Source organism: Hemitrygon akajei, chromosome 4, assembly GCF_048418815.1.
Source record: "Hemitrygon akajei chromosome 4, sHemAka1.3, whole genome shotgun sequence".
NCBI lineage: Eukaryota > Metazoa > Chordata > Chondrichthyes > Myliobatiformes > Dasyatidae > Hemitrygon > Hemitrygon akajei.
This window is the reverse complement of record NC_133127.1, coordinates 7,726,450-7,754,076: the sequence shown is the minus strand read 5'-3', so window position 1 is coordinate 7,754,076 and position 27,627 is coordinate 7,726,450. Positions and strand designations below refer to the sequence as shown.

Here is a 27,627-nt window from a genome sequence, read left to right as displayed (position 1 = left end):
GAAATAGAACACAGGTTGGGTGAAAAATCCCACCACTTCAAAACACCAGTGTATCTGAGAAATTCAGGGGAAAACAAGGCCCCTTTAAGAAAGAGGAACACAGAACACAGGAGTACATTCAGACTCTGAGAGCAAATGGCGAGAGTTTCACCAGCTGGAAATTATGAATCTGATAAACTTAGCACCCCACAAATTGTAAAGAATTTGGGGCTACAGAATCATTATCCACACAAACTGTCACTGATGTCCGTGCGGAAGGTATTCCGGGATCAACTAGACAACAACAAATTAACCCAACCAGAAAATCTTCCTTGGAGATTTGTCCTCAGTATTCTCTCAGGAAATTCACTGACAGGGGATAGTGAATGGCCACCTGCTCAGTATTCAGACGGGAAGGACGATGACGATAATGAATTTAATGATTTCCTTGAAGTTACAACACCAGGGGATGGTGGGATAAATCCTCTGGATATCATTGCTGCCATTTTCCTCTGTTCTGACCACTTTCTCCAGCAGGAACTGATGCTGAAGATGTTTCTGTGCCAGATTGCATTACCCTTTCTGATGCCAGACACACACAGTCACCCCATGGACAAGGAGAGGGGAACCACAGAAGGGCCTGGTGCCACACTTCTCCTATGGGCCATGAGGCCCATTGTTAAAACATGGTGCCCACATTCTCCTACAGACAGCAGCCCCATTGTGGAGGTGCCCATAGTGACAGCAGCCATGACAACGGTGTCCTTCCTCAGACTGGGAAGGTGCACAGTGTCCAAATCCCGAATCCTCAATCTCACCCTGAGTCAGGCACAGCTGCAGCAGAACATCTTCCTGCACTCTGAGATGGAATGTGGGAATGTGCCCCGCAGGATATCCGATGGAATGGCTGAGATCAGCTGGTATCTCCCTTCTGGGAAGAGTAACACGGATATTTTCCCAGAGGCCGCTGCATTCATTAACCTCCGAGGCGATGCTGAAACTTTCCAGGGAATCGCTCGGTTTCTGGCAAAAGTATCTGCTGCTCTCTTTATTTTCATTGATGTTATCGGTGAGAAGGAACGAGAATTCCTTACCTCTCTCACACAGTCAACAGCAAAACTCTTTCTCATAGTCAACACCCACATCAATCAGCAACACATAACCCCTGAGCAGGTGAAGAAACTGTTCAAAGATCTAAAGATAAAACGTCAACAATATCTTCTTCGGGCAAATGTAAATACAGACAAACTTGCTGAAAAGCTCCGTTTTCAGATCAAACAAGTAATTCTAAAGAGGGACAGGGACCAGCCCTTGCTGAGCCTGGAGCAAATGGCTGACATTGCAATGGAAAGTGGGATTGAGGTCGATGAATGTCAACATGAAATACAACGAGCCAAGGAACGTGCCTCTAAAGTACAGAGAAATCCTGACCCTGGACACCAAAGGGTATCAGAGGATCAAACTAATCCCAATCTCTACAACAACTTAAAGGGAATGGAAAGTGTTTTACCAGTTGGAAAGAACCAATGTGATAATTTTAGCATCCCAAAAGTAGTGCAGGACTTGGGTTCAGAGGATCATTGTACCCACAAATCGTCACCAACATCCACACAGGATGTTTCCTGGGATACACTGGAGGACAGCAGAACAGCTCAAACAGGAACACTCCCTTGTCCCCTTCTCCAAGAGATCCCATCAGCCAATCCAATGGTGATGAATCCTGGACAGCAATGTGCTCAGTCCTCAGAAAGTGACAATGGTGAGGACGGGGATGAAGATTCTGTGGATGTGAAAAGACAAAGAGTTGATAAACATCATCCTCGAATACAAGAAGTAAAGGACCTGACCTCAAAAGAAAAGAGAAAAACTGACCCTGGAGACCAGGCGGAGCCAGAGTATACATTCCATCATAATGAACACAATATCTCAAAGGGAAGGGGAAGAGCTTTATCAGATGGAAATAACAGGTCTGAGAATCTCAGAACAACAGAACTCATAAAAAATTTGCAATTACAGGATGATTATCCCCACAAACTGTCTATTCAGATTGTGCAGGAGGTGTCCCAGGATAAGCTAGAGGACAGCAAACCAACACGACCAGAAGATCATCTTTGGCAATTTCCCCAAAGGACCCTCACACCCAATTCACGGGCAAGGAATCCCGACTGGCCACCTGATCTGTCCTCAGAGGGTGAGGATGATGATGAAGAACTAAATGATATCCTGGAAGAGAGAGGGTCGAGGCTTTCTGGGATAAATCCTCTGGATTTCATTGCTGCCATTTTCCTCTGTGATGACCACTCTCTCCAGCAGGAGCTGATGCTGAAGATGTCTCTGTGCCAGTTTGCGTTACCCTTTCTGATGCCAGACACACACAGTCACCCCATGGACAAGGAGAGGGGACCCACAGAAGGGCCTGGTGCCACACTTCTCCTATGGGCCATGAGGCCCATTGTTAAAACATGGTGCCCACATTCTCCTACAGACAGCAGCCCCATTGTGGAGGTGCCCATCGTGACAGCAGCCATGCCAACGGTGTCCTTCCTCAGACTGGGAAGGTGCACAGTGTCCAAATCCCGAATCCTCAATCTCACCCTGAGTCAGGCACAGCTGCAGCAGAACATCTTCCTGCACTCTGAGATGGAAAGTGGGAATGTGCCCCGCAGGATATCTGATGGAATGGCTGAGATCAGCTGGTATCTCCCTTCTGGGAAGAGTAACACGGATATTTTCCCAGAGGCCGCTGCATTCATTAACCTCCGAGGTGATGCTGAAACTTTCCAGGGAATCGCTCGGTTTCTGGCAAAAGTATCTGCTGCTCTCTTTATTTTCATTGATGTTATCGGTGAGAAGGAACGAGAATTCCTCACCTCTCTCACACAGTCAACAGCAAAACTCTTTCTCATAGTCAACACCCACATCAATCAGCAACATATAACCCCTGAGCAGGTGAAGAAACTGTTCAAAGATCTAAAGTTACAACCTCAACAATGCATTGTTCGGACAAATTTAAATGCAAACAAACTTGCCGAAAAGCTCCGTTCTCAGATCAAACAAGTAATTCTAAAGAGGGACAGGGACCAGCCCTTGCTGAGCCTGGAGCAAATGGCTGACATTGCAATGGAAAGTGGGATTGAGGTCGATGAATGTCAACATGAAATACAACGAGCCAAGGAACGTGCCTCTAACGTACAGAGAAATCCTGACCCCGGACACCAAAGGGTATCAGAGGATCTAACTAATCCCAATCTCTACAAAAACTTAAAGGGAATGGAAAGTGTTTTACTAGTTGGGAAGAACCAATGTGATAATGTTAGCAACCCACAAGCAGTGAAGGATTTGGGTTCAGAAGATCATTGTACCCACAAATCGTCACCAACATCCACACAGGATGTTTCCTGGGATACACTGGAGGACAGCAGAACAGCTCAAACAGGAACACTCCCTTGTCCCCTTCTCCAAGAGATCCCATCAGCCAATCCAATGGTGATGAATCCTGGACAGCAATGTGCTCAGTCCTCAGAAAGTGACAATGGTGAGGACGGGGATGAAGATTCTGTGGATGTGAAAAGACAAAGAGTTGATAAACATCATCCTCGAATACAAGAAGTAAAGGACCTGACCTCAAAAGAAAAGAGAAAAACTGACCCTGGAGACCAGGCGGAGCCAGAGTATACATTCCATCATAATGAACACAATATCTCAAAGGGAAGGGGAAGAGCTTTATCAGATGGAAATAACAGGTCTGAGAATCTCAGAACAACAGAACTCATAAAAAATTTGCAATTACAGGATGATTATCCCCACAAACTGTCTATTCAGGTTATGCAGGAGGTGTCCCAGGATAAGCTAGAGGACAGCAAATCAACACGACCAGAAGATCATAGTTGGCAATTTCCCCAAAGGACCCTCACACCCAATTCACGGGCAAGGAATCCCGACTGGCCACCTGATCTGTCCTCAGAGGGTGAGGATGATGATGAAGAACTAAATGATATCCTGGAAGAGAGAGGGTCGAGGCTTTCTGGGATAAATCCTCTGGATTTCATTGCTGCCATTTTCCTCTGTGATGACTACTGTCTCCAGCAGGAACTGATGCTGAAGATGTCTCTGTGCCAGTTTGCATTACCCTTTCTGATGCCAGACACACACAGTCACCCCATGGACAAGGTGAGGGGACCCACAGAAGGGCCTGGTGCCACCCTTCTCCTATGGGCCATGAGGCCCATTGTTAAAACATGGTGCCCACATTCTCCTACAGACAGCAGCCCCGTAGTGGAGGTGCCCATCGTGACAGCAGCCATGCCAACGGTGTCCTTCCTCAGACTGGGAAGGTGCACAGTGTCCAAATCCCGAATCCTCAATCTCACCCTGAGTCAGGCACAGCTGCAGCAGAACATCTTCCTGCACTCCGAGATGGAATGTGGGAATGTGCCCCGCAGGATATCTGATGGAATGGCTGAGATCAGCTGGTATCTCCCTTCTGGGAAGAGTAACACGGATATTTTCCCAGAGGCCGCTGCATTCATTAACCTCCGAGGCGATGCTGAAACTTTCCAGGGAATCGCTTGGTTTCTGGCAAAAGTATCTGCTGCTCTCTTTATTTTCATTGATGTTATCGGTGAGAAGGAACGAGAATTCCTCACCTCTCTCACACAGTCAACAGCAAAACTCTTTCTCATAGTCAACACCCACATCACTCAGCAACACATAACCCCTGAGCAGGTGAAGAAACTGTTCAAAGATCTAAAGTTACAACCTCAACAATGCATTGTTCGGACAAATTTAAATGCAAACAAACTTGCCGAAAAGCTCCGTTCTCAGATCAAACAAGTAATTCTAAAGAGGGACAGGGACCAGCCCTTGCTGAGCCTGGAGCAAATGGCTGACATTGCAATGGAAAGTGGGATTGAGGTCGATGAATGTCAACATGAAATACAACGAGCCAAGAAACGTGCCTCTAAAGTACAGAGAAATCCTGACCCCGGACACCAAAGGGTATCAGAGGATCTAACTAATCACAATCTCTACAAAAACTTAAAGGGAATGGAAAGTGTTTTACTAGTTGGAAAGAACCAATGTGATAATTTTAGCAACACACAAGCAGTGAAGGATTTGGGTTCAGAGGATCATTGTACCCACAAATCGTCACCAACATCCACACAGGATGTTTCCTGGGATACACTGGAGGACAGCAGAACAGCTCAAACAGAAATGCTCCCTTGTCCCCTTCTCCAAAAGATCCCATCAGCCAATCCAATGGTGATGAATCCTGGACAGCCATGTGCTCAGTCCTCAGAAAGTGACAATGATGAGGACGGGGATGAAGATTCTGTGGATGTGAAAAGACAAAGAGTTGATAAACATCATCCTCGAATACAAGAAGTAAAGGACCTGACCTCAAAAGAAAAGAGAAAAACTGACCCTGGAGACCAGGCGGAGCCAGAGGATACATTCCATCATAATGAACACAATATCTCAAAGGGAAGGGAAAGAGATTTATCAGATGGAAATAACAGGTCTGAGAATCTCAGAACAACAGAACTCATAAAAAATTTGCAATTACAGGATGACTATCACCACAAACTGTCTAGTCAGATTGTGCAGGAGGTGTCCCAGGATAAGCTAGAGGACAGCAAACCAACACGATCAGAAGATCATCCTTGGCAATTTCCCCAAAGGACCCTCACACCCAATTCACAGGCAAGGAATCCCGACTGGCCACCTGATCTGTCCTCAGAGGGTGAGGATGATGATGAAGAACTAAATGATATCCTGGAAGAGAGAGGGTCGAGGCTTTCTGGGATAAATCCTCTGGATTTCATTGCTGCCATTTTCCTCTGTGATGACCACTGTCTCCAGCAGGAACTGATGCTGAAGATGTCTCTGTGCCAGTTTGCATTACCCTTTCTGATGCCAGACACACACAGTCACCCCATGGACAAGGTGAGGGGACCCACAGAAGGGCCTGGTGCCACCCTTCTCCTATGGGCCATGAGGCCCATTGTTAAAACATGGTGCCCACATTCTCCTACAGACAGCAGCCCCGTAGTGGAGGTGCCCATCGTGACAGCAGCCATGCCAACGGTGTCCTTCCTCAGACTGGGAAGGTGCACAGTGTCCAAATCCCGAATCCTCAATCTCACCCTGAGTCAGGCACAGCTGCAGCAGAACATCTTCCTGCACTCCGAGATGGAATGTGGGAATGTGCCCCGCAGGATATCCAATGGAATGGCTGAGATCAGCTGGTATCTCCCTTCTGGGAAGAGTAACACGGATATTTTCCCAGAGGCCGCAGCATTCATTAACCTCCGAGGCGATGCTGAAACTTTCCAGGGAAATGCTCGGTTTCTGGCAAAAGTATCTGCTGCTCTCTTTATTTTCATTGATGTTATCGGTGAGAAGGAACGAGAATTCCTCACCTCTCTCACACAATCACCAGCAATACTCTTTCTCATAGTCAACACCCAGATCAATCAGCAACACATAACCCCTGAGCAGGTGAAGAAACCGTTCAAAGATCTAAAGTTACAACCTCAACAATGCATTGTTCGGACAAATTTAAATGCAAACAAACTTGCCGAAAAGCTCCGTTCTCAGATCAAACAAGTAATTCTAAAGAGGGACAGGGACCAGCCCTTGCTGAGCCTGGAGCAAATGGCTGACATTGCAATGGAAAGTGGGATTGAGGTCGATGAATGTCAACATGAAATACAACGAGCCAAGGAACATGCCTCTAAAGTACAGAGAAATCCTGACCCCGCACACCAAAGGGTAGCAGACGATCTAACTAATCCCAATCTCTACAAAAACTTAAAGGGAATGGAAAGTGTTTTACCAGTTGGAAAGAACCAATGTGATAATTTTAGCAACCCACAAGCAGTGAAGGATTTGGGTCCAGAGGATCATTGTACCCACAAATCATCACCAACATCCACACAGGATGTTTCCTGGGATACACTGGAGGACAGCAGAACAGCTCAAACAGAAACGCTCCCTTGTCCCCTTCTCCAAGAGATCCCATCAGCCAATCCACTAGTGATGAATCCTGGAAAGCCATGTGCTCAGTCCTCAGAAAGTGACAATCATGAGGATGAGGATGAAGATTCTGTGGATGTGAAAAGACAAAGAGTTGATAAACATCATCCTCGAATACAAGAAGTAAACGACCTGACCTCAAAAGAAAAGAGAAAAGCTGACCTTGGAGACCAGGTGGAGCCAGAGGATACATTTCATCGTAACGAACACAATATCTCAAAGGGAAGGGAAAGAGATTTACCAGATGGAAATAACAGGTCTGAGAATCTCAGAATACCACAACTCATAAAGGATCTGGGATTGCAGGATCATTATCCTCACAAACTGTCCTTTAAGACCATGCGGGAGGTATCCCAGGATAAACTGCAGTACAGCAAACCAACACGAGCAGAAGATCTTCCTTGGCGATTTCTCCAAAGGATCCTCGCAGCTAATTTGCTGGCAAGGAATCTTGAATGGCCACCTGATCTGTCCTCGGATGGTGATGATGATGTTTATGAAGAACAAAATGATACCCTGGAAGAGAATGAGCCAAGTGTTCCTGTGCTAAATCCTCTGGATATCATTACTGCCATTTTCCTCTGTTCTGACCACTTTCTCCAGCAGGAACTGATGCTGAAGATGTCCCTGTGCCAGTTTGCATTACCCATTCTGATGCCAGACACACACAGTCACCCCATGGACAAGGAGAGGGGACCCACAGAAGGGCCTGGTGCCACACTTCTCCTATGGGCCATGAGGCCCATTGTTAAAACATGGTGCCCACATTCTCCTACAGACAGCAGCCCCATTGTGGAGGTGCCCATCGTGACAGCAGCCGTGCCAACGGTGTCCTTCCTCAGACTGGGAAGGTGCACTGTGTCCAAATCCCGAATCCTCAATCTCACCCTGAGTCAGGCACAGATGCAGCAGAACATCTTCCTGCACTCCGAGATGGAATGTGGGAATGTGCCCCGCAGGATATCCGATGGAATGGCTGAGATCAGCTGGTATCTCCCTTCTGGGAAGAGTAACACGGATATTTTCCCAGAGGCTGCAGCATTCATTAACCTCCGAGGAGATGCTGAAACTTTCCAGGGAAATGCTCAGTTTTTGGCAAAAGTATCTGCTGCTCTCTTTATTTTCATTGATGTTATCGGTGAGAAGGAACGAGAATTCCTCACCTCTCTCACACAGTCAACAGCAAAACTCTTTCTCATAGTCAACACCCACATCAATCAGCAACACATAACCCGTAAGCAGGTGGTGAAAATTTTCAAAGATCGAAAGAAAGAGGATCCACAATGGATTGTTCGGGCAAATGTAAATGAGGCAAAACTTGTGGAAAAGCTCCGTTCTCAGATCAAGCAAGTAATTCTAAAGAGGGACAGGGACCAGACCTTGCTGAGCCTGGAGAAAATGGCTGACATTGCAATGGAAAGTGGTATTGAAGTTGATGAATGTCAACATGAAATACAACGAGCCATGGAATTGATCTCTAAACTGGGCTGTCTTGACTTAGGAGACATTACTGGGTATAAAAGGAGAGTGTTGCCCTTTCATGGAGAGCCCTGGCAAGGGTTGTCTAAAGTTGAAAAAGAAATGTCTCGGATGATGCACCGTGGGAACAAAACCACAGAAGTGTATAAACACGAACTGGAGCAGCAAAAGAACAGAATCCGGGAAGCTCAGCTCAGACAAAGTCTGTCGGAAGAGATGCGGCTGTTCATTGAACACCTCACCAGTCATGTTGGGGTTGACAGAGCCATTTCCCTACAGTGGCTGAAGCTGGAACTGGACAGTAAATCACGGGAAATTATGGCAAGATTGCGTAGAATTTATAAAGAACTGTGCAAAGACTCAAAGCAGAAGGTGAATGAACTGAAGGAGTTGGATCAGGAGATGTCTGATAGTTCCCTGGGACTCGAGCATTTCATGAGGGAATTTGGCCAGGTTTATGAACTTTCAGTGACACGACACAATGACACCCGAAGGACACAGATCCACCCAAAGGTGTCGCAGTTTCCGGGTGTTGCTGCTGATCTGTTGCTGGAAGGGTTCCCACTGGAGCTCATCGATGGAGATGTTTCTAACGTTCCCATTCCATGGATCACTGCCGTACTCACAGAAGTTGCCAACAAAGTGGGAAGAGCTTGCCGAGTGTTTGTGCTGACGGTGATTGGAGTTCAGAGCACGGGCAAATCCACACTCCTCAACACAATGTTCTGTTTGCGGTTTGCTGTGAGCAGCGGTCGATGTACTCGAGGGGCCTACATGCAGTTGATCAAAGTCACAGGGAGCCTGGCCGAGGAGCTGGGCTGTGAGTTCATCCTGGTCATTGACACAGAGGGGCTGAGAGCCCCAGAACTCGGAACACTGACAGACAGCTATGAGCACGACAATGAGCTAGCAACGTTCGTGGTTGGATTAAGCAACTTAACGTTGGTAAACATCGGGATGGAAAATCTGTCAGAGATGAAAGATATTTTACAGATTGTTGTTCATTCCTTAATCCGCATGAGGGAGACAGGGAAAGGGCCAAAGTGTGTATTTGTGCACCAAAATGTCGGCGATGTGAGTGCGCACGATCAGAATCTGAGAGGCCGTCAGAAACTCCTGGAACAGCTGGATAAGATGACAGAGGCTGCAGCAAAGCTGGAGAAGGTAGACCGAGTAACGTTCCGTGATGTGATGGACTATGATGCTGACAAGGACAACTGGTACATCCCTGGTCTGTGGCATGGTACACCCCCAATGGCTGCAGTCAACATCGGTTACAGTGAACACGTCTCCCAACTGAAGAAGAACCTAATTCAGTGTCTAATCCAACAGAGTAAAAGCCAAGGAGCTTTCGCTATCCCGGACTTTATCAAATGGATGGCTGGGCTTTGGGAGCAGGTGAAACACGAAAATTTCATTTTCAGCTTCCAGAACAGTCTGGTCGCAGAGGCTTACAACCACCTCTCCTTGAAGTACAAGGACTGGGAGTGGGAACTCCGCAAATTCACTCACTGCTGTGGAAGTGAGGCTGAAAACAGAATCAGCAATGCCAAAGAAAATCTCATTGAATTGCTCCGTAATCTGGAGGGGGAGATGAGGACAGAGATGACCAAAAGGGAGGGTGACACTCTGGATAAACTACAAGCTCTGTATGAAAGTGGGGCTGATAACATATATCTGATGGAGAAATACAGAGAGGAATTTAAGCTCAGCATCTCCAGTTTATGCAGCCAACTTCTGCACAATTCAATACAGAGATGTAGAGATGCCGTGAATAGACAGAAGGGACTGCAGGAAGTGGATGATATTTGTAATAACGTTCACAAGAAGATTGGAGAACAAGTCAAGGGGCTTTTATGGAAGTGTAAAGCAACAAATCAGGTGTTGGATCAACAGAAAGTTCAAAAAGAATTTGAAAAAATGTGGAAAAATACACTCTCTCAGCTGGAGTATCACCCCTGCAGCGAAAAAAACATTGAACAGGAGATTGAAAATTGTCTCAGAGAGGAAACAAAAACTCAAGGGAGAGTGATTAATGAAAGGTTAAAAAGTAAACATCTCTCTGAATTGGGGACCCAGTACTTTCAGTTTCAAAAGAAACATATCAACATGCCATATTGGAAATGGGGTACAAGTAGATTCATTCCATCCATATTGAAATCAGATCTCGATGAAGCAGCAAAGATTACAAAGCTCATCGAGGATGAATGCAGACATTGGATCACTGACATCACAAAAAAGGACATGGATTATGACAGCGAATATTGCAATGAACTTTTCAACATGATAGAGGGAAAAGTTGACAATATTTCACATCAATACTTTTCAATGACTGAGGGTTTCAAGGCAGAGTTTAAACTTCACCTGTGTGGTTATGCTGTACCAAGATTCCAGGAGATGCACGGAAGGTTTATCCACAAACACGACCCACGGAGAAGACTGGAAAACATGAAAGATCAATACTTTGATCTCTTTATGGATATTTACACAGAGCAGGATGAGAACCAGAGACAAGCAGAACGATTTGTAAAAACATGTTTCTTGCCAGCTGTCCGAGATGCCACCCTCAAGAGCCTCAGTGTGAAAATTGTGGATGATATGAAAAACCATGACCCTGAGCGAAAGTACAGTCTCCGCAACAACTTCACTGTGGCCCTCCTGGTCCACCTGAAACAAACACATCAATTTGATAAATATCTCCAGTACATCAGAGACTTTGAGAATTTTGCCAAAGACTGGCTCCATCAGCAAGTTATTAAACACTGCAAGACAGAATGCGAGGGAGAGAGCACATTTACCCATCTGGCTAAAAAAATCATCACAGAGATCACTGGACAAGCTAAGGACATTGTTCAGGATGCAGTAACGCAGAACTTTGCTGGAAATGCTCAGAGCTTCCTAAACACGTTTGTTGAAAAGTTAAACACAAGAATCTCAATGCCCAAAGATGAGATGAAACTCATTCTGTTTCAGAGTGGCAGTGATGGCAAGAAATGGGCAGAGGCAATTCTGGCATGTGTTGAAGAGGTGGAGCAGGATCTCCTCCGTGAGGTAAAAGGCTGGGATGTGGAAGCAAGGATTGAAGAATTTTCTATTAAACCCAGGGAGGAGTTGTTCAAAGGGCTATTCAATTGTACAAAGAAATGTCCTTTCTGTGGGGTTTTCTGTGATTCAGAGACCCCGGTACACTCACAACACTCCTGTAAACAGCACAGACCTGAAGGACTCAACAGATATCGATGGATAGCCAGTGAACGTCTTGTAATGGATATCTGCACAGCTTTAGTCGCAAGTGATGGAAAATTCCGAAATAAAGACACAAATGGGGAATTCCACCCCTACAAGCATTATCAAGAAGTCAATGATTATTACAATTCCTGGATTATCCAACGGGACATTTCTGCACAGGCAGCATCCTATTGGAAGAAGGTTTTCTACACTTTCAATCAGCAGTTTGCTGATGAATACGGAGCAAAGCCTGCAGAGATCGATGAAAGTTGGAACATTGACTGGGATGTGGTGAGGGAAGAAATGAACAAGACGTATAATACAAACATTCAGTCTTGGTAATGTCTCTTTAAATGGCATTACTCAGTGAGAGACAGACAAAGGGAAACTGTCTGCCTCAGGATTGGGCAGAGTAAATCACAGTGTGTTCAAATTCAAATCCAATCACAATCATCAAAAGAATTAGCAGAGCAGAAGAAATGTTCATGGTTCTGCCCTCATGGTCAATAAAGTCCTCACCTATTCACCCTTTCCCCATAACTCAGGTTCTCAAGTCCTGGCAATATCTTTGTAAATTGTCTCTGCTCTCTTTCAAGTTTATTAATAACTTTCCTGTAGGTAAATGGCCAGAAAAGCATATAATACTCCAGATTAGGCCTCTCCAAAGTGTTGTACAACTTCCAAATCCAAACTCCTGTACTTAGTGCCTTGGTTAATGAAGGACAATGCACCAAACACTCTCTTTATGACCCGATGTACCTGTGATGCCACTTTCAATGATGGCTCTCTATTTCCATGTCCCTTTGTTCAACATCAACACTATTTCCCACCCTTATCCCGATATCCCTGATCCCTCTCATTCCCAGAAATCTGTTGATCTTGTGTTGAGCCCAACCAGTCCCGGAGCCTCTCTCTGCAGCTCCAGGGTTGAGAACCCCAATGATTCATCATCCTGAGTGAAGATGTCTCTCCTCACATCAGTTCCAGATGCCCTCCCTCTCATTCTGCCCTCTCACTCTGGACCCCTCTGTCACAGAGACCATCTTCCTTGTCTATACCCTGTGAAGCCTCTCAGGATTTTACATCACCAGGTCCTGCCTCATTCTTCCAAACTGTCAGGAGTCAGTGGCCAGCCGACTCAGTCTCTCCTCATATGTCAGAGCCACCATCCCAGGAACCGGTCAGGTGAAGCTTTGAGCTCTCCCCCTGTGCCGGGTACATCTTTAACAGACAAGGACACTCACCCTTTCCCCGGTACCCTGGGTGCAGTCACACCGAGACTCTCTATAGTCACAGTGAGTCATCATTCCTCAAATCCCCTTGCATTAAAGGCCAACGTTTCCATCTTACCTGCCTGCTTTCTGTGCATGTTGGCTGCCAGTGACCGGTGTACAAGGTCACCCAGGTCCCTGTGAATACAACATTCCCCAGTCCCTCATCATTTAAATAATGGTCAGTGTTTCTGTTTCTCTCCCCATTTTCTACATCTGCCCTGCTGTTGCCCTCTCACTTATTGTCTTTATCCCCTTGCAGCCTCTTTGCCCCTCATCTCTACTCACTTTCCCATTTCAGTAAACTTGGAAATGTTACTTTTGGTCTCCTCAGGCAAATGATTGACTGTGAATAACTGGGGTCCAAGCACTGATCCCTGTCTGAGACACCCCACGGATCATAAACCAGTCATGTGAGAAGGACCCATTCCTTCCTACCATTTCCTTTCTCTATATTAACCAATGTTCAGTCCATGCTGGAAATCTCCCCCAGTTCCAAGTGCTCTCGTCTTCTCTCCCCAACTGCATGTGCTCTGAAATTGTTCATCAACCTCCAGTGAGAGACCTTCTCAATAACCTTCTGAAAATCCAAATAAATCACATCTACTGGTTCCCGCTGAACAACTTCACTTGATACTTCCCCAAAGACCTCCAAAAGACCAGTCAAATGTGACTTCCATTTCATTAATGCAGTCTGACTGGACTCACTCATAATATTTTCCAATGACCTTGATATGACATCCTTCGTTATAGATTCCACCATTTCTCCGAATGCCAGTGACAGGCTAACAGTTTGGTAGCTCACTGTTTTCCCTCTCCCTCCACTCTGGAGGAGTTCAGAGAGTCTGTGGTCTGGTGACCTGACCCACTGAGTTTCAGAAGCTCGTTCTTCATCCCAGATTCCAGTCCCTGCAGACCCGTGTGTTCCCAGCAGACATCACTGAGCAACTTCAGCAGGCAGCTCATTCCCTTCAGCACATTGAATAAAGCACTCTGCTCACACACTGTTTCTCCTCCCTCAGATGCTGCCTGACCTGCTGAGCATTTCCAGATTGCCAGCCTCTGCAGTTCTTTCATTGTCACTGACTCTGTTTGACCGTGTGAGATTTTCTAAATATTTTGTCATAGTTCCTTCAGTATGTGTTCAGCATTTTCCCAGCAACAGACATCAAGACACTGAGTTTCCTGCTTTCTACCTCTGTCGTTTTTGGATCGTTACATTTGTAGTTTTCCAATCAGCTGGACCCATTCCAGATCCTGGGAAATCCTGGAACATCCCAACAAACTGGGACTCCAAGATTGGAACAAGGAAGAGTATATCACAGTACTGGCCTCTTCCCCATGAGATTGTGCCAACACTTTAAACAACTCCAAGATCAATCTAACTCCTCCCTCCCATGTAGCCCTCCACTGTTCTATCACCCATGTGCCTGCCTAAGAGTCTATTAAATGCCCCCAATGTATCTGCCTCTACCACCACCCCAGGAGTGTGTTCCACACACCCACCACTTTCTGTGTAAAAATAACTTACCTCTGACATCTCTCCTGTATTTTCCTCCCAACACTTTAAAGTTATGCCCCTCGTATTAGCCATTTCACTCTGAGGAAAAGTCTCTGACAAAGATGCTGAGTGTAGATCTGGTAAATAAATCTGAATGTCTGAGAGCTTTGGGAAGAAACGTACAAAAAGGTGCCGGACAAGATCACCGACAGCACTGACTCCGGAGATCAAGCAGTGAAGAAGACCCTGAGTCAGGGACTCGGAGAAGGACTCACGGTGAACCCTGGCCAGGTTCATCTGGGGTGGGGAACACCTGAACAGGGGCGGGGGGTTTTGGAAGTTGTGAAGTAAACTAAAGAGATGTGTAACTAAATAGTTAATGTTTGAACTGTGTAATTACTCCTTGAACAAATCCTGATCAATAAAGACAACAGTTATTGGGCAGTCATCGTCTGGTATGTTCTACCATATGATGAGTTTAACTGGGAATAGGGTTCACCAGTGAAGTCCACTTTGTGATCAGAAAGCCGTGGAACTGTCGAGCTAAATGTGAGTCAAAATACAACAGTCCAATCCTAGAGGACGTGCATTCAGGTGGGGTGGGGGTGGGGGTGGAATTTAAAGGAGATGCGTCTGAGATTCAGTATATGCGACAGAGGCCGGAGGCAGGGAGTGAGCAACGTCCTCATCATCGGGACCGGGGGGAGATTTTACATTCACATTATCTCATGATTCATGGCTGGAGATACAACTGGCTGCTGTGACCTTGCTAAGTTCAAAAAGATCAATGTTTCAGAACATGTACCTGTGGAAATACAGACATACTCCAGAATATCAGAGTACCCTTTCAATAACTTTCCACTGTCTGCATCCTCCCTAGTCTATATCATTTTCATTTTTAGAATCTTTTTATTGGTACATTATCTTCTGCAGCTATAAAGTAATACAATACTTCAACAAATTAATATGTATACAATTAATAAAGCTGAAGAGAAAAAAACCTGATTAATATATGAAAATGAAAAAAATTATATATAAAGAAAAGAAGGAAAAAAAAAGAACCCCAACTAACTAAGAAAAAAAAACACTAACTACAAAAAAAGGGGAAAAAACCCATTAGGAATCAACCCCCGGAGCAATACATCTTACCATCATCTACATATATATAAAGAAAAAGAATCATCAACTGCCAATTCATGTTTATTTAGAATAAGATTGGAAGGAAACCATATAAAATAATTCAAATGAAATGATAATATTTTGGCAAAAGAGTCCCATCTTTTCTCCAAATTGAATCGAGGATCAAAAGTTCTACTTCTAATTTTTTCCAAACTGAGACATAACATCACTTGAGAAAACCATTCAATTAATGTAGGGACAGAAGTATCTTTCCATTTTAATAAAATAGCCCTTCATGCCGATAATATAACAAATGCAATTACATGTTGATCTGAAGATGAAATACCCTGAATATGATGCGGAACTATTCCAAATAGAACAGTCAATCTATTAGGTTGTGAATTAAATATTTTCAGAGCTTTAGAAATTGTTGAAAATAAAGATTCCCAGAATTATTTTAATGAAGAACATGACTAGAACATACGTGACAAAGTAGCTACTTCAGTTTTACACCTATCGCAGAGGTTATCTATACTAGGAAATATTTTAGATCATCTCTCCTTTGTTAAATAATAATGGTGAACTATTTTAAACTGAATTAAACAGTGATTGGCACATATAGAAGAAGAATTTACCTTTTTCAAAACTCGCAACTGATCTTCATTAACACAGGTCATATTAAGTTCTCTCTCCCAATCTTGTTTAATCTTCAGTGAGAGGTTCTCTTTATGTAACAAAAATAAATTATAAATTCTACTGATGGAACCTCTCACTAAAGGATTCAATTTCAAAATGGTATCCAACAAATCAGATTCTTGCAAATATGGAAACTTAGATAAATATTGTTGTAAAAAATGTCTAACCTGAAGATATTGCAGAAAGTGTGTATGAGCAAGAGAATATTTGTTAATTAACTCTTCAAAAGTCATCAATCAGCCATCACAAAATAAATCTGTAAAAGAATGGATCCTTTTATGTCTCCATAGGAAAAAAATGAGATTGGTTATTGAAGGTTTAAATAAAAACTTTCGATATATAGAACTGGACAATTTAAGTTGTTTAAAATTTTAAAAATTGCAAAACTGAAACCAAATCCGTAAAGACTGTTTAATAACAGGGTAAAGATTTAAATTTTGAATTTTAGAGAGCTGTAAAGGTAATGGAGCTCTTAATATTGAGGTTAAACGAAATTGTTTAACAACTTTTAATTCCGAATCAACCCAAACTGGTTTTTGGCTCTTGTCGAGCCAATATAACCAAAAACATAATTGTCTGATATTAACAGCCCAATAATAGTCTTAAATTCAGAAATGCAAGTCCACCATCTTTTTTAGATTTTAGTAAATGATACTTATTAATTCTTGGTCTCTTATTGATCCAAATAAAAGATGAAATAAGAGAGTCAGTTTGATCAAACATTTTTTTTAGTTAAAAAATAGGTATATTTTGGAAAATATATAAAAATCTAGGTAAAATCATCATTTTTACAGCATGGATATGACCTATTAAAGAGAGAGTAAGTGGATTCCATCTAGAAAATAGTTGTTTCATGGAGTCCATTAAAGGAACTATATTAGCTTTATAAAGATCTATACTGACGAGTAATATTTATTTAGGATCTCTCTGCGACTGTTGTGACCTTGCTGTGTTCACAAAACATCAACGTTTCAGAACTTGTACCTGTGGAAATGACTCTCTGTTGTTCTGGGCCCAGATATCACTGTGACTCTGTAACTGCTCAAGTCTAGTATGCTGTATGGGTAGACTGGAATTAAATCTACCTCGTTACAATCTTGCACTTTATTTATCTACAATGCACATTCTCTATAGCTGTTAAACTTTATTCAGCATTCATTTACAAACGAGAGAAAATCTGCAGATGCTGGAAATCCAAGCAAGTGTGTGTTCTGCACTCAGTTATTGTTTGACCTTGATCTACCTCAATGCACTGTGAAAAAGTGTTATACAAACTCAAAGGTCTTCGGGTGGAGAAGTCACCTGGGCCACGTTGTTTGTCAATGATTTAGATAATGGAATTGATGGCTTTCTGGCAGAGTTTGCGGATGATACGAAGATAGGTGGAGGGGTAGGTAGTGCTGAGGAAGCAAACCTGAGGACTTAGGCAAATTGGAAGGGTGGGCAAAAAAGTGACAGATGGAGTACAGTGTTAGGAAATATATGATAATGCATTTTGGTAAAAGGAACAATAGTGCAGACTATTATCAAAATGGGGAGAAGGTCCAAATATCAGAGGTGCCAAGGGACTTGGGAGTCCTTGTGCAAGACTCCCAGAAGCTTAATTTACAGATTGAGATTGTGGTAAAGAAGGCAAATGCAATGTTGGCATTTATTTCAAGAGGAATAGAATATAAAAACAAGGAAATAATGCTGAGCCTTTATAAGACATGAGTCAGGCTGCACTTATTATTGCTAACAGTTTTAGGCCCCGTATCTCAGAAAAGAGATAGGGAATGAGATGAGACAGGGAAGTTATGGTAGGGTACAGGAACTGTGGTGTACAGCCACTGTAATAAATCTAGTCAAGAAGAAAAGAAAAGCTTACAAAAGATTCAGAGAGCTAGGTAATGTTAGAGATCTAGAAGATTATAAGGCTAATAGGACGGAGCTTAAGAAGGAAATTTGGAGAGCCAGAAGGGGCCATGAGAAGGCCTTGGCACACAGGATTAAGGAAAACCTCAAGGAATTCTACAAGTATCTGAAGAGCAGGAGGATAAGACATGAAAGAATAGGATCTATCAAATGTGACAGTGGGAAAGTGTGTATGGAACCGAAGGAAATAGCAGAGGTACTTAATGATTACTTTACTTCAGTATTCACTATGGAAAAGGCTCTTGGTGATAATAGTGATGACTTGCAACAGATTGAAAAGCTTAAGCGTGTAGATATTAAGAAAGAGGATCTGCTGGAGCTTTTGGACAGCATCAAGTTGGATAAGTCGCCGGGCCTGGATCAGATGTGCCCCAGGCTACTGTGGGAGGAGATTGCTGAGCCTCTGGGGATGATCTTTGCATCATCAATAGGGATTTGAGAGGTTCCGGAGGATTGGAGGGTTGTGAATGTTGTTCCTTTATTCAAGACCTACCTGGACAGTACCTGAGGAGGAAGGTAAAACTGCACAGGCGCGGGTGATGTCAGCGGCGAGTGCGGAGTTTAAAAAGAGGCCCACTTTTAGGAGCGGGCAGCAGAGCGGGAACAAGGAGTGCTCGAGGTTGACAGACGACTGGAGATCGGAGGATTGGAGGATCAGCCGTTGTAGGTAGGCCGAGACCATCAGACCTACCTGGACAGTACCTGAGGAGGAAGGTAAAACTGCACAGGGGCGGATGATGTCAGCGGCGAGCGCGAAGTTTAAAAAGAGTGCTGGGCTTTGGCTCAGCAGGCTTCGGCGCAAGGGGACTTCAGTGAGAGGAAATCAGTGAGCCTGAGTATGTGCTTGCTGAAGTAAAAAAGGTAAGGTCGGTAGGTACTTTTTTCATTTATTCTGACTAATCTGGGATCAGGTAATGGGGGAGACAGTTAGAGCAGTGGTGTGCTCCGTATGCAGTAGGTGGGAGGTCAGGGTCAACACAGTTGTTCCTGATGACCACACCTGCAATAGGTGCATCCAGCTGCAGCTCCTATCAGACCGAGTTAGGGAATTGGAGCAGGAGCTGGATGAACTACGGATCATTCGGGAGGCAGAGGCAGAGATAGATAAGAGTTATCGGGAGGCAGTCACACCGAAAAGACAGGAGGTAGGCAAATGGGTGACAGTCAAGAGAGGCAGGGGGAGCAGACAGAGAGAGCAGAGCACACCTGTGGCCGTTCCCATCAACAATAAGTATACCGTTTTGGATACTGTTGGTGGGGATGACCTACCAGGAACAACCTTCCAACCTCAACTAGGAAGGGGAGGAGGGAAGAGAAGAGAGCGATAGTGATAGGGGATTCTATAGTCAGGGGGGCAGATAGGAGATTTTGTGGGGAAGATCGGGAGTCTCGGATGGTATGTTGCCTCCCTGGTGCTGGGGTCCGAGACATCTCAGATCGGGTGCAGGTTATTCTCGAGAGGGAGGGAAAGAACCCAGATGTTGTGGTCCATGTAGGGACCAATGACGTGGGTAGGATGAGTGAGGGGGTCCTGCGTAGGGAGTTCAGGGAGTGAGGTGCGAAGCTGAAGGGCAGGACCTCCAGGGTAACAATCTCAGGATTGCTACCTGTGCCACGTGCGAGTGAGGCAAGGAACAGAAGGATTATACAGATTAATACGTGGCTGAGAGGATGGTGCAGGAGGGAGGACTTCAGGTTTTTAGATAATTGGGCTTTGTTCCAGGGAAGGTGGGATCTGTTCCGACGGGACGGTTTACACCTGAACTGGAGCGGTACTAACATTCTTGCAGGAAAGTTTGTTAGTGCTGCTCGGGGGGGTTTAAACTAAATTTGCAGGGGGAAGGGATCCAGAATGTGAGAGAGGATAGCGAGATGAAGAATAAAGGACAGGTGGGAACTACACGGTTCCGGAATATTAAGTGTGTAGTAGAGAAAGGTGAGGCGGAGCAAATGATAAGGAGGACACATGTACAGAGGGATGGTCTGATGGAACATGGAGTTAAATGTGTAGAAAGAATAAGTAAATTTAGGAAGGACAACAAAATTCAAGGGGTGTATAGCCCAATGGGAGTTCGGGGAGCTGGATTAAGCACAATAGGCAGCGATTTAAACAGAGAGAGGAGAAATGGGCTAAAAATTCTATATCTGAATGCATGAAGTGTCAGAAATAAGGTGGATGAGCTTGAAGCTCAGGTGCGAATGGGTAACTATGATGTTTTTGGGATAACGGAGACATGGCTGCAGGGAGATCAGACCTGGGAAATGAATGTACAAGGGTATACGTGCTATCGTAGGGACAGAAATGTGGGCAGAGGGGGTGGGGTGGCCCTGTTGGTGAGGAATGAGATTCAGTCCTTTGCAAAGGGGGACATAGGATCAGGAGAAGTAGAGTCTGTGTGGATAGAAGTGAGGAATAGTAAGGGCAAAAAGACCCTAATGGGTGTTGTCTACAGATCCCAAACAGTAGCATGGATATTGGGTGCAAGTTGAATAGGGAGTTAACATTGGCATGTGGCAAAGGTAATGTCGCATCAGTTATGGGGGATTTCAACATGCAGGTGAACTGGGAGAATCAGGTTGGTGCTGGACCCCAGGATAGGGAGTTTGTAGAGTGCCTACGGGATGCATTCTTGGAACAGCTTGTACGAGAGCCGACCAGGGACAGGGCTATTCTGGATTTAGTATTGTGTAATGAACAGGATTTGATAAGCAATCTTGAAGTAAAGGAGCCATTTGGAGGTAGTGACCATAATATAAGTTTTTATCTGCAATTTGAGAAGGATAAGGGCAGATCGGAGGTGTCAGTGTTGCAGTTGAACAAAGGAGACTATGGAGCCATGAGGGAGGAGCTAGCCAAAGTTAAATGGACGGATATCTTAGCAGAAAAGACAGTGGAACAGCAATGGCAGGTATTCTTGGGAATAATGCACAAGGTGCAAAATCAGTTCATCCCCCGGAGAAGGAAGGATTCAAAGGGGGGGAAAGGGACCACAGTGGTTGACAAAGGAAGACAGAGATTGCATAGCATTAAAAAAAAAGAAGTATGACAGAGCTAAGGTGAGTGGGAAGACAGATGATTGGGAAATTTTTAAGGAACAACAGAACTTAACTAAAAAGGCAATAAGGGGAGAAAAAATTAGGTACGAACGCAAGCTAGCCAGGAATATAAAGGAGGATAGCAAAAGCTTTTTTAGTTATATGACGAGAAAGAAGATAGTTAAGAACAATGTTGGGCCCTTGAAGAATGAATTGGGTGAAATTGTTATGGGAAATAGAGAAATGGCAGAAGAATTTAATAAGTACTTTAGATCTGTCTTCACTAGGGAAGACACAAGCAATCTCCCAGATGTATGGATGGGCCAAGGACATAGGGTAACAGAGGAAATTAAACAGATTGACATTAGGAAGGAAACGGTGATGAGTGGACTGATGGGACTGAAGGCTAACAAATCCCCAGGTCCAGATGGTCTGCACCCTAGGGTACTAAAGGAGGTGGCTCTGGAAATTGTGGATGCATTAGTAATCATTTTCCAATGTTCCTTAGATTCAGGATCAGTTCCTGAGGATTGGAGAATGGCTAATGTAATCCCACTTTTTAAGAAAGGAGGGAGGGAGAAAACAGAGAACTATCATCCTATCAGCCTAACATCAGTAGTGGGGAAGATGCTAGATTCCATTATTAAAGATGAAATAGTGCCATATCTAGATAGCAGTGATAGGATTGGGCCGAGCCAGCATGGATTTACCAAGGGCAAATCATGCTTGACTAATCTATTGGAGTTTTTCGAGGATGTAACCAGGAAGTTAGATAAGGGGGATCCAGTGGATGTAGTGTACCTCGATTTTCAGAAGGCATTTGATAAGGTCCCACGTAGGAGATTAGTGGGTAAAATCAGAGCTCATGGCATTGGGGAAAAGATATTGACATGGATAGAAAACTGGTTGGCAGATAGAAAGCAAAGGGTAGCGGTGAATGGGTGTTTCTTGGAATGGCAGGTGGTGACTAGTGGGGTGCCACAGGGCTCGGTATTGGGACCACAGCTGTTTACGATTTACATCAACGACTTAGATGAAGGCATAGAGAATAACATCAGCAAGTTTGCTGATGATACTAAGCTGGGTGGCAGTGTGACATGCGATGAGGATGTTAGGAGAATTTAGGGTGACTTGGATATGCTGGGTGAGTGTGCAGATACCTGGCAGATGACGTTTAATATGAATATGTGTGAGGTTATCCACTTCGGGAGTAAGAACAGGAAGGCAGATTATTATCTGAATGGTGTAGAGTTAGGTAAGGGAGAAATACAAAGAGATCTAAGAGTCCTTGTTCATCAGTCACTGAAAGTGAATGAGCAAGTGCAGCAGGCAGTGAAGAAGGCTAATGGAATGCTGGCCTTTATTACAAAGGGAATTGGGTACAAGAGCAAGGAAATCCTTTTGCATTTGTACAGAGCCCTGGTGAGACCACACCTGGAGTATTGTATACAGTTTTGGTTTCCAGGGTTACGGAAGGACATCCTGGCTGTAGAGGAAGTGCAGTGTAGATTCACAAGGTTAATTCCTGGGATGTCCGGACTGTCTTACGTAGAGAGGTTAGAGAGACTGGGCTTGTACACGCTGGAATTAAGGAGATTGAGAGGGGATCTGATTGCAACATATAAGATTATTAAGGGATTGGACAAGATAGAGGCAGGAAATATGTTCCAGATGCTGGGAGAGTCCAGTACCAGAGGGCATGGTTTAAGAATAAGGGGTAGGTCATTTAGAACAGAGTTAAGGAAAAACTTCTTCTCCCAGAGAGTTGTGGGGGTGTGGAATGCACTGCCTCAGAAGGCAGTGGAGGCCAATTCTCTGGATGCTATCAAGAAGGAGCTAGATAGGTATCTTATGAATAGGGGAATCAAGGGATATGTGGACAAGGCAGGAACCGGGTATTGATAGTAGATGATCAGCCATGATCTCATAATGGTGGTGCAGGCTTGAAGGGCCGAATGGTCTACTTCTGCACCTATTGTCTATTGTCTATTGTCTAAGAAAGGGAGTAGATATAGACCAGGAAATTATAGACTAGTGAGCCTTACCTCAGTGATTGGTAAGTTGATGGAGAAGATCCTAAGAGGCAGGATTTATGAACGTTTCAAGAGGTATATATAATATGAATGGTAATAGTCAGCATGGGCTTGATTGAATTTTTTGAGGATGTGAGTAAAGATATTGATGAAGGAAGAGTAGTAGATGCAGTGTATATGGCTTTCAGCAAGGCATTTGATAAGGTACATAAAGTACATCATGCAAGGCTTATTTAGAAACTAAGGAGGCATGGGATCCAAGGAGACATTGCTTTGTGGATCCTGAACTGGCTTGCTCACAAAATGTGAAGAGTAATTGTAGATGGGTGATATGCTGCCTGGAGGTCGGTCACCAGTGGAGTGCCTCAGGGATCTGTTCTGGGACCCTTACTCTTTGTGAGTTTTATAAATGACCTGGATGAGGAAGTGGAGGGATGGATTAGTAAATTTGCTGATGACACAAAGGTTGGAGGTGTTGTGGACAGTGTGGAGCGCTGTCAGAGGTTGTAGCGGACATTGATAGGATTCAAAACTGGGCTGAGAAGTGGCAGATGGAGTTCAAGCCAGATAAATGTGGTGGTTCATTTTGGAAGGTCAAATATGATGGCAGAATATAGTAAGACTCTTGGCAGTGTGGAAGATCAGAGGGATCTTGGGGTCTGAGTCCATAGGACACTCAAAGCAGCTGCGCAGGTTGACTCTGTGGTTAAGAAGGTGTATGGTGTATTGGCCTTCATCAATTCTGGAATTGAATTTAGGAGCCAAGAGGTAATGTTGCAGAAATATAGGACACTGGTCAGACCCCACTTGGAGTGCTGTGCTTAGTTTTGATCGCCTCACTACAGGAAGGATGTGGAAGTCATAGAAAGTGTGTCAAATTGGACCCTAAAAAGTTGTGAGAAGGTATGGAATACTTTTGGTGGGAAGTATTCCATACCTTCTCACAACTTTTTAGGGTCCAATTTGACCCCAAATCCCCTTACTGCCTTGTTTGGTATTATTGCAAATGAAGATATAACTTTAAATACTCCTAACCTGCAGGTTTTAGTTTCTACTTCTCTTTCAGCAAGAGAAGCAATCTTGCTTAAATGGAAGGAGTCTACCCCTCCGACACATCTTCAATGGCTACGTGATATCATCTTATTTAAATTTAGAAAAGATCCGCTGCTCAGTCTTAAATTCAAAACAATCTTTTTATGATATCTGGGGACCTTTCCTAAATTACTTTTCCAATTTATAAAGTTTAACAGTGCACAATCTTTTAGGTACATTTTTATCTTCTCTTCTTAAGCGAATGTTTTTTTTCTAATTATCCATTATCATCCATCAGCTTTTTTCTTTGGTAGTTGGTAGGGGGTTGACTTTTTTTATATAAAAATTTATTTTATGATGTATGATCTACCTTTAAATTTTTGATTACAGAGTGGTATACCTTTATGTGTTATGCTATAACATTTTGTTCAATTTTATTACAATATATGAATGTACACAAGTTATGTTGAGATGTATCTATGTGTTGCACTCTGTAAATCTTGTTTATTTTTCTTCTGAATAAAATTATTGTAAAAAGAAAGTGTGTCGAGGAGATTTACAAGGATGGTTCCTGGATTGGGGAGCATGTCTTATGAGAATAGGTTGAGTGAACTCGGCCTTTTCTCCTTGGAGCGATGGAGGATAAGAGGTGACCTGATAGAGGTGTATAAGATGATGAGAGGCATTGATTGTATAGGTAGTCAGATGCTTTTTCCCAGGGCTGAAATGGTTGCCATAAGAGGACACAGGTTTAAGGTGCTGGGGAGTAGATACAGAGGAGATGTCAGGGGTAAGTTTTTTATGCAGAGAGTGGTGAGTGTGTGGAATGGGCTGCCGGCAATGGTGGTGGAGGCAGATATGATAGGGTCTTTTAAGATGTTTTTAGATAGGTACGTGGAGCTTAGAAAATTAGAGGGCTATAGGTAAGCCTAGTAATTTCTAAGGTAGGGAAATGTTCGGCACAACTTTGTGGGCTGAAGGGCCTGTATTGTGCTGCAGGTTTTCTATGTTTCTATGTGTAACACTTGCTTTGCCTAACGGCTTAAAGCAGGGGGTGATAACTCCCGGCACGGCCAAACTTAAGAAATCTTGCGTGGCGGTTGCTGCGCGATGTGTCCCCTGTTACAAATCGGTACCCCAAAATAACAAATAGTACACAGTATGTGATTAAACAATTAAGCTTTATAACTCTTACTTTGACTATATGGTTAGTAGAGAAACAAAATATAAAAGAAAAAGGGCACCGATCATATTAAACAGTCATGTGCACACAAAGTTGGAGCTCACGCACTTCAGTAGTTCTTCTTCCACCATCGATCTCCTCCGAGCGTCGCCGACCTTTGGACCCCCGCTCCGAGTCCACTCCATCCGGCGGTCTACCAAATTTCTCCATTCGTGTCTTCTCTCTTCATCTCTCCCTCTCCCTCTGGCAAAAACCCGCAAAAACAACTGCTTCCAGAATCACAAGACACAGCAACAATCTCTTATTGGTTAGCCACAAAGTCATAACCCAAACAGAGAAACCATTACCTTAACAGCAGAACATTACATAGAAGCCATTACATTAACCTTAGCAGTGAAATCTTACAGCGTGTTACACTCTCCCCCCACCAAATTTAGTCATGTCCCCATGATGTTGAGATAATTCACCAACCCTTCCTCTGCCAAACACAAAGCCCAATCCAGGTGCAAAAGGCAGTGTCATTTTAACGTTCTCGCTCGGGTGTGACGGAACCCGAATTAAACGTCGAGGTAAACCGTAGTCAATGAAAACAAGGTCGCAGTAAGATTAACCATTTACTGTTCACTCTTCACATTAACGTATGGTGAAAACTGTTGATAAAACAATACAAGATTGGTACAATATTTGTTTCCTTTTAGGTATCACATTTACATCGTGAATACTTGCAAAGGTAAAACTACAATAACTACATTACATTAAAGTGCAGCATACAGTCAGAATCTACCTACTCCATCGACTGCTTTAAATACACTTCAACACAACTATCCCGACTCTTTAACTAATGAAAACATAAACCTTATCGACCGCCGTTACTTTTAACAGAATCAGCGTTAACATTTTAATTCAACATATCGATTATCTCATGACTTACAGCGTTGCTTTCACTGTGTTTCTGATGCGTAGACAGAAAACTCTGCTTGCGCTGAACTGGCACATGTCAGGCCCCCACCCTTGCATTTATCCCAAATCGGTATTTTCCCACAAGACGCGGCAAAACCGGATGTGACGTCCTCGCCGCGATATATTACAGACAACGAATTTTAGCTGTTTTATGTCTTGAAGTGAATCTCTCCGAGCCTCCCATTTACTTAGCTTGTCTTCTGGTAGGGGAGTATCCCAGTCAGAGAGCTCAGAGGTAAGTTCTCTGAGAAGGACTCTTCCTTGGATTGTAACTGGCGCCAGTAGACCCAAGGGATCGAAAACACTGTTGACAGTGGAGAGAACTCCACGGCGGGTAAATGGCTTGACCACGGTCGGCACGGAGAATGTGAATGAGTCAGTCATAATCTCCCAGAGGAGACCCAAGCTCCTTTGTGTGGGTATGGTTTCTCCATCTAGATCTAGGTCTTTGATTGCCGGAGCACAGTCATCGTGTGGAAAGGCCTCCATTACTGCCTGACAGTTTGATGCGAACTTATGTAAGCGGAGGTTTGACTCAGCAAGTGAGGCTTGTGTACGTCGGAGCAGATCGATTGCTTCGTCTTCTTTCTGTAGTGATATCAAGCCGTCGTCGACATAGAAGTGCCTTTCTACAACTGATGGCTCTTCGCAGCCCATAGATGGCCACGGCAGGTGATGGACTATTGCCGAAAACGTGGACTTTCATCCGGTACTCGATGACTTCCTTGTTAATGTCATTGTCCTTGTACCATAAGAAACGGAGGAAATCGCGATAGTCCTCCTTTACTAAGAAACAATGGAACATCTGCTGGATGTCCGCTAAGATTGCGACTTTCTCCTTCCGGAAGCGCAGCAGGACCCCGAGAAGGGTATTGTTTTGGTCGGGGCCTGTAAGGAGCACGTCATTAAGAGAGACGCCAGCGCACTGAGCACTAGAGTCAAAGACCACTCTGATCTGATTGGGCTTTTGTGGGTGGTAAACCCCAAATGTTGGGAGGTACCAGCACTCCCCGCCTTCCCTCAGTGGCGGTGCTACCTCAGCATGTCCATTAGCGAAGATCTTCTCCATAAATGCTACGTATTGTTGTTGCATCTCAGGTTTCCTTTTCAGGGTTTTTTGCAAGGACGTGAACCGCTTGACTGCCTGCTCTTTGTTGT

At 44.1% G+C, this 27,627-nt stretch overlaps 1 protein-coding gene across 1 annotated transcript; it reads left to right on the top strand.

The window, feature by feature from the left end:
* The first annotated feature begins 1,702 nt into the window (after positions 1-1,702).
* On the top strand, positions 1,703-12,730 carry LOC140726102 (interferon-induced very large GTPase 1-like). The gene is made up of 2 exons (XM_073042056.1): positions 1,703-3,127; positions 7,112-12,730. The coding sequence occupies exons 1-2, from the start codon at positions 2,299-2,301 to the stop codon at positions 12,064-12,066; spliced, it is 5,784 nt and encodes a 1,927-aa protein (XP_072898157.1). The 5' UTR covers positions 1,703-2,298; the 3' UTR covers positions 12,067-12,730.
* The last annotated feature ends 14,897 nt before the right edge of the window (positions 12,731-27,627 follow it).

What these genes read in the sequence shown, in the direction of transcription:
- LOC140726102 (XM_073042056.1), top strand. Translation starts at nt 2,299, where the DNA reads ATGCTGAAGATGTCTCTGTGCCAGTTTGCGTTACCCTTTCTGATGCCA. An exon ending in TGGGATTGAGGTCGATGAAT is followed by an intron (nt 3,128 to 7,111) that starts GTCAACATGAAA and finishes AAAGACAAAGAG; the next exon opens with TTGATAAACATCATCCTCGA.